The sequence below is a fragment of the Buceros rhinoceros genome, unplaced genomic scaffold, assembly GCF_000710305.1.
Source record: "Buceros rhinoceros silvestris isolate BGI_N320 unplaced genomic scaffold, ASM71030v1 scaffold7222, whole genome shotgun sequence".
NCBI classification, from domain to species: Eukaryota; Metazoa; Chordata; class Aves; order Bucerotiformes; family Bucerotidae; genus Buceros; species Buceros rhinoceros.
The window spans coordinates 2,896-9,134 of record NW_010397087.1 but is presented as its reverse complement, the minus strand read 5'-3'; the positions used below and the strand labels follow the sequence as shown (position 1 = coordinate 9,134).

General features: G+C 50.9%; 1 protein-coding gene across 1 annotated transcript in view; it reads right to left on the bottom strand.

Annotated features, from left to right (window-relative positions):
- The window catches only part of SAMHD1 (SAM domain and HD domain 1), a gene marked incomplete at its 5' end in the record, with an annotated part of 18,118 nt that extends 13,827 nt beyond the window's left edge, over positions 1–4,291 (bottom strand). The window contains 4 exons of the mRNA XM_010146105.1: positions 936–1,006; positions 1,600–1,715; positions 2,939–3,099; positions 4,219–4,291. Of these exons, the coding sequence (XP_010144407.1) occupies positions 936–1,006; positions 1,600–1,715; positions 2,939–3,099; positions 4,219–4,291 (421 nt within the window). The remainder of the gene's footprint in view (positions 1–935; positions 1,007–1,599; positions 1,716–2,938; positions 3,100–4,218) is intronic.
- Between the last annotated feature and the right edge of the window lie 1,948 nt (positions 4,292–6,239).

Sequence of the window (6,239 nt, the reverse complement as noted above, 5' to 3'; positions counted from 1 at the left end):
GGAATGTTACACCGCGGGGAGAAAACCCAGCCAGTCCTGCCATGCAGAGACCAACCCGCTTCTGGGCTGACTTTGCTCAGCAACTACAGGCAGAGGGGCCTGAGAGGACCTTGTTAGGTTTTATTCAACCCTTGGAACTCTGCCCGACGTTTCCAAACACTATGAAACATCCTGGCCTTGAACGAAAACCTTGAACTGGCGAGGAAGCTCCCAGCCGGTTTCTGCACCTGTAAAACACACTGTGAAGAGATCTCACGAGGCGCCTCTGAAGGCCCCGGCTGCCCGAGGAGGATCAGCGCAGCCCTAACGAATCCCGCCTCGTCAGGGCCACGCTGCAGGCACCCAGGGGGCTGAGGCGCTTCAACTCTCCTGCGCCATGCAGCGAGAGGCCGTGCGGACGGGCAGCTCCCCGAACGCACTGAGCAGCCCCAGGGCAGCCCGCTTCCAGGGGAGAGCTGCTGCTGACAAACCCCCGCCCTCGCTCGCTTCCCCCCACCCCGCTTCCTGCTGCGCCAGGAATGCTGCCGCTGCAGGGCAGCGCCGAGGGGGCTGACGACCCCCGACCGAACAGTTAAAGGGAATGACCAGGTTATCATGACCAGACTAGAAGACAACACGCTGGTGTTTAACTGTGCCATCAAAATGATGCAGGAGGAGAGGCCTAGATGATCACTATCTTCTCACGAGTGCCGAGAGTCTTTAAAGATAAATCATTCTCCTTTAAAAAATGTCAGTTTTCTATTTTTTAGAAAGAAAAAACCTTCTTTATTTAACTGTGCCATCAAAATGATGCAGGAGGAGAGGCCTAGATGATCACTATCTTCTCACGAGTGCCGAGAGTCTTTAAAGATAAATCATTCTCCCTTTAAAAAATGTCAGTTTTCTATTTTTTAGAAAGAAAAAACCTTCTTTATTTTTTAGCAGAAAAAGCCTACCTTCCACTTCAAGTCTGGACGAGCAACTGGAATAAATCTTCCATCAAACATGTGTGAAAATGGCCCGTGACCTTAAAGATAAAGATTACAGAGGTTTAGCCCGAGACAAACATTTGGAATGAGCTGAGAATCTGGATTCTCTTGTGTTTGACTCGATTTTGACACCATCTATGAGGAAGACTCAGCTATAGCGAGTGCACTTTCCTCAGACACGCGAAGCACTACGGCCCTCAGCAGAGCCAAGCCAGCTCCACCGCCAGCTCCATCGCTGCGGTACCACTGAGAACATTCACCACCCTCTGCCAGCACTGAAGAAAACAATCAGCTATAAAATAGGCATGGTTTCTGAAAGGGCCACTAATTTTCACTCTGAAATGTTTAAGAGACCTGAGGACACCACAGAAGGAAGCGGCCACCTCAGCCTCTGAGGGCAGCGCTCTAAACACCGCGTGGAAACAAGACACAAACTAGCTGGAGCAGCTGCTCTGGGGGTTCACCAGGTGGAGCTGCCTCCACAGAGGTACCCAGACCAGCCAGGAACAGATAAACCCTGTCCCGCAACACGGCCCCGCGCTGAGCAGCCCAGAACAGCTCTCAGTTCCCATCCCGCAGGCAGCTTTTCATCCACGTTAGCTTCCAAGGAGCTGTCCCAAGCGGGGCTTACCCAAATCATGGCAAAGCCCAGCAATCTCCACACAGAGGATGTCTCGCTGGGTTATATCCAGCTCCGGTTGTCTCTCCTTCAGTGCACGAACCAGACACCCTGCGAGGTAGCCCACCCTGTGGCAGGGAAAAAAAGAAAATGAAAACTGGCAAGTGAGTACAGTAGTGTTTAACTGAACAGAAAGAGCCGTTTGCTCTCTGCTCTCGTGATACTAAAACAGCAGGAACGAATGCGGCACCAACTCCAAAACCCCTTTACGAGCTCCACGCCACCTTCCTTTTCTTCTTGCCTCATCTGTCCCCCCTGCAGAACACCCTAAAGCCAGACAAGGTTTTACGAGGCGAGGTAGCACCTTTTACTAGACCCAATTTCACCGCTGGGTGGGTTTTACTGGACCAGTAAGCACACAGAGCTCACTACTCCCAGTTCATGGCTGCAGCGCTCTTCGAAGTGATAAACAAGTGTAGAACAACCGTCCTGAGCTCGTCCAGATTAACTGAACCGTTTAAAAGAAAAGGTGCTTGATAGCACCGGAGCTTTCAGACTGCTGCTGTGAAAGCCTGCTTTCTACCCCTCCCCTTCTGTCTTTCCAGGCTGACCAGATGCAGCCAATCCCAGCTCCTCGGGCTGACCCGTTTGCAACAGCCATTTGCACCTCGTTAGTGTCACACAGGCAGAGCCAGACACACTCCAGGATATTCCAGCACTAACAAAAGCAACCCCAGACCGGCCAGAACACCTGACTAACCACCAGCGACCAGTTTAACTTCCCTGCACCTTGGGATATACCTTTAAAACAAGCTTAAAAACGTCACTAATCAGCTTCTCTGCGGAGCGAGAACCCAGCAACGCTCTGGGAACCCCGCGTCCCTCGCCGCAGCGCGGCCGCGAGCCTGACGACCTGCCATCGATGCAGAAAGCACACGCACACCTTACCGACAAAACGGGCTGTAGCTGTGCGGGACTGTCAAGGGGATACAACCGCTTGGCAAGTCATCGATAGCAGCCCCGGTTCCCTTCCCGGGTTTAAGCTTTAAAACACGAATTTTTACCAGGGAGAACATAACGCACTCAGAGTTTTTAATTAACGTTATTCTGAGAAGAAGAGCCGGGGAGGAAATCCCACTTTGATCCATCTTTCAGATTTCTTTATCTGTCTTATCGCATGGAGTTCAAGGGAAGAGCCCATAACTGCAGAGGACATCCAGGAACACCTGCGAGACCAAAAATGCCACCACGGCAGTTTCGGCCAGCGCTGGAAGGCAGTGATGCCCACGGCTGGCACTCCACCAGCGGAGCCAAACTCGGGGAAATCCCAGCACAAGAGAACATCCCTTACCCTATGGAGTGCTCAAAGCGGTTGTGAGAGGCTCCTGGGAAGACGAAGTAGGTGCCACCCAGCTGCTTAATGTACCGCAGGCGCTGAAACTGCGGCGTGTCGATGATGCGGACCAGCAGGGGATGAATTTCAATGTGCCCGTGAACCGGATCATTGAAAACCTACAAAAGCCAACCAAGAGCGTAATTAACACTGCAAGTCTGACTGGAAAGAACCAGGCACCAAGGGGAAGATTCTGGAATGGCCAGGGTTTGGTGGGAGAGGGCCGGGTTTGTTTTCAGCCACATCCTGCCCACCCCCTGATCCATCTGGGAGAACTACGTATGCGTGACTTCAGAAAAAGACAAAACTGCCTATTTCAGAGGGCAAGGGAATGAAAGCGGAAACCTCTACACACGTCGTCACCTGCAGCTCCATGATTCCAAACCCCGCAAAACCGCGTCTTTCTTCATCTGCTACTGCAGATACAGCGGGATGCTGCAACACGTCCCAGACACCCAGTAACAAGGGTTTGGTTTAATGCCGTTCGCGACGTTTAAAATTTTAAAATTGTTAAAAAAAATTAAAATCTAAAAAAGTGGAATTTTGCAAAGTGGAAATTTCAATTCTCTCTTTTTTCACAAACCAAAGTGCAAAACCCAAGATAACTGAACTCTGAAAGAAGTCCTCCCTGATCATCCCGTGTTTGAGAGACAGCTGAGGAACTACAGTGACTGACTAGAGAACCTCACATTCCATCCCCGCCTCACAACGGCGGATAAAATCATTTCATCGCAGGATCTTGGCAAGTACTGATGCAAATAAGGTTTTCCGAGTTCTCCCTCTTGGTGGCGGAGGTGCAGCAGATGAGCAGAGTGTGGAGGAGCAGGCGCAGCCCTGGCCCCAGTTAAACCAGCACACGCTCTGGGACACTGCGGGACAGGGCAAACAGTGGAAGCGCGGAAGAGTCAACCCAGCCCTGGGGCTGACCTGATAAAAACCCGAGGGGAGGCTCTACACAAAGGGGGGCGAGAGGGGAGCTTCTCCCACGCTTCAAACAGCTCATCTGCTCCCTCAGCCCACATAAAACTCTTCGCTGAGGCTTTCAGCCAACCATCGTTCTGGTTAATGTGGTTTTTCAAAGACCATCTGCTGACAGGGAGAAGGGCTGGGAGCTCCCGCTCTGCGAAGGGTGGCAGCTGGCAGCAGCTGGCCGAGAGGAGCGGAGCGGAGAGGGCAGAGCGAGGCCCTGGCAGTGGTGGTGAACCGCCACCCCACAGCGCGACGCGTGCTGGCGCTACCTTCATGATGTCCACGTCCTGCTGCCTCAGCGCGCTCAGGCACGCCAGCACCTTCAGTCTCTCAGCTGGGAGGCTGGGGAGGAAAAGGAGACACTGAGCCAGGTTTGTTCCCTCTGCAGTCTGCAGGACGTACAGTTCCCTGCGCCACTGCGCAGCCCTCTGGCGTTCACCGACTTGGGGAAACACAGATTTCTGCAGCTTTTTCAGGAAAACACTGAAAGCATTTATCCTTCTAAGGGCAAGTGTGGAAGGAGGAGTACGAACACCCACAGAAGCTGCCTGTAAAGCTGTGCAAGTGCTGCTCCCACTTATATAGAAGCGGGAAAAAACAGGCAATACACAACTTTTTCATCCATTTCTTTTAGGGCAAGTCACATCTGAGGACAAGTCCTTGTTAAGGGTCGAGGTCCCAAGGTAACAACTCCTCGAATTCCTTAACGATCCCCTCTGTCTCCCTAGAGACAGAAGGAATTTAAGGGGAAAGAGGAAAATTCACACCTCGGTCTGCGTTTGGGAAACTGAAACAAACTTTTAATGAACAATAAATCCACACAACTATACGCTACTATATATATATCTATATATATACCTATGCACAACCAAGAAAAGGGAAAAAACCCTAAGAGAAGGAGTTTAAAGGGGACAGAAGAAATTCACACCTCGGTCTGCGTTTGGGAAACTGAAACAAACTTTTAATGAACAATAAATCCACACAACTATACGCTACTATATATATATCTATATATATACCTATGCACAACCAAGAAAAGGGAAAAAACCCTAAGAAGAGAGGACTCAGATAACCAGGTGCAAAGGGGTGAGGAGAAAAAGTTTTTAACAGTCTTGTTCAAGGTCAGACCTCTTGGCAGGCACCCAGCAGCGAGGTGGGAGTGAAAACCTTGCAGCTGCTTCTAGACAGAGAAAGTGAAATTCTTCCCGTAGCAAGACGGGGGCGGGGAGAAACCCCAGCAAATTTAACAGCAGGAAAACTCCCTGCACGGAACAGCCGGGAGTCCGGATATCTCACCCGGTTTCAGACGAGACTCACGGCAGTAACAGTTCACAGTCTGTGATCCTCGGCCATCTGGGGGTGCAGGCCCTCAGCTCTCGGGCTGGTTGCCAGCCAGTGGGTTCGCGGCAGTCCCACCTCCGTGAAGCGTCTGGAGTCCGAGAGAGCGACACCCTCCCACCTGCTGCCTTTAAAGGCTCCCAACGTAACGTGACGTTCACCTGACTCCCTTAACCAACTAAATGCGGAGTTATCGTACTGCACGGAATAATTCTATTTGCCCATCTCCCAAAACAAGGAAGCTTCGGCTCAAACCAGAACAATAGAAGCGGGAAAAAACAGGCAATACACAATTTTTTCATCCATTTGTTTTAGGGCAAGTCACACTTGAGAACAAGTCCTTTAAATTTATGGGAAAGACAACGGGCAGTAACTGACATTTTTAAGGTTGAAAAATTTTGCCAAATTAACTGGAATTCTACATAAATTAATTCCAACTCCAAAAGCAGAACCAGCAGAGTTTAAGAGATGCTGTGATTTTGTTGAGAACTGATTCTTCTTCTTTGCAAAGATATTCCGCTGTCGTTTTTAATAAGCGATTAAAGGTCCCCTCTTGACACACCGTACGCTCTCGGTGCAGGACGGGTCTGGAGGGTGCGGTGACACACTCTGACACCCACTTTTATTGACTCTGGCTGAAAGCCGAGTCCCTGAGCGCAGTGGTTTCGGCCTCAGTGTGACTGCAAACACTTGATCAGGAGTGATTTGCTTCCTCTGATGCTCTGCAGCGTGAAACCTCCCCGAGATCAGCCTTGCACCAACCTTTCACCCGAAACCTTTCCAGAAAGCAACACTAGAAAAGTGTCAGCGATTGGCAAGAAGCTCCACGCGATGCACCCGAATCGCAGCATAATTCACAATCCACAAAAATGAAGCATGTACCGTGTCCGAGCTGCTGGTGAGCAGTTTTCACGAACCACTCAGCAGCCCCTTCCCCACGGGGACCTCCTGG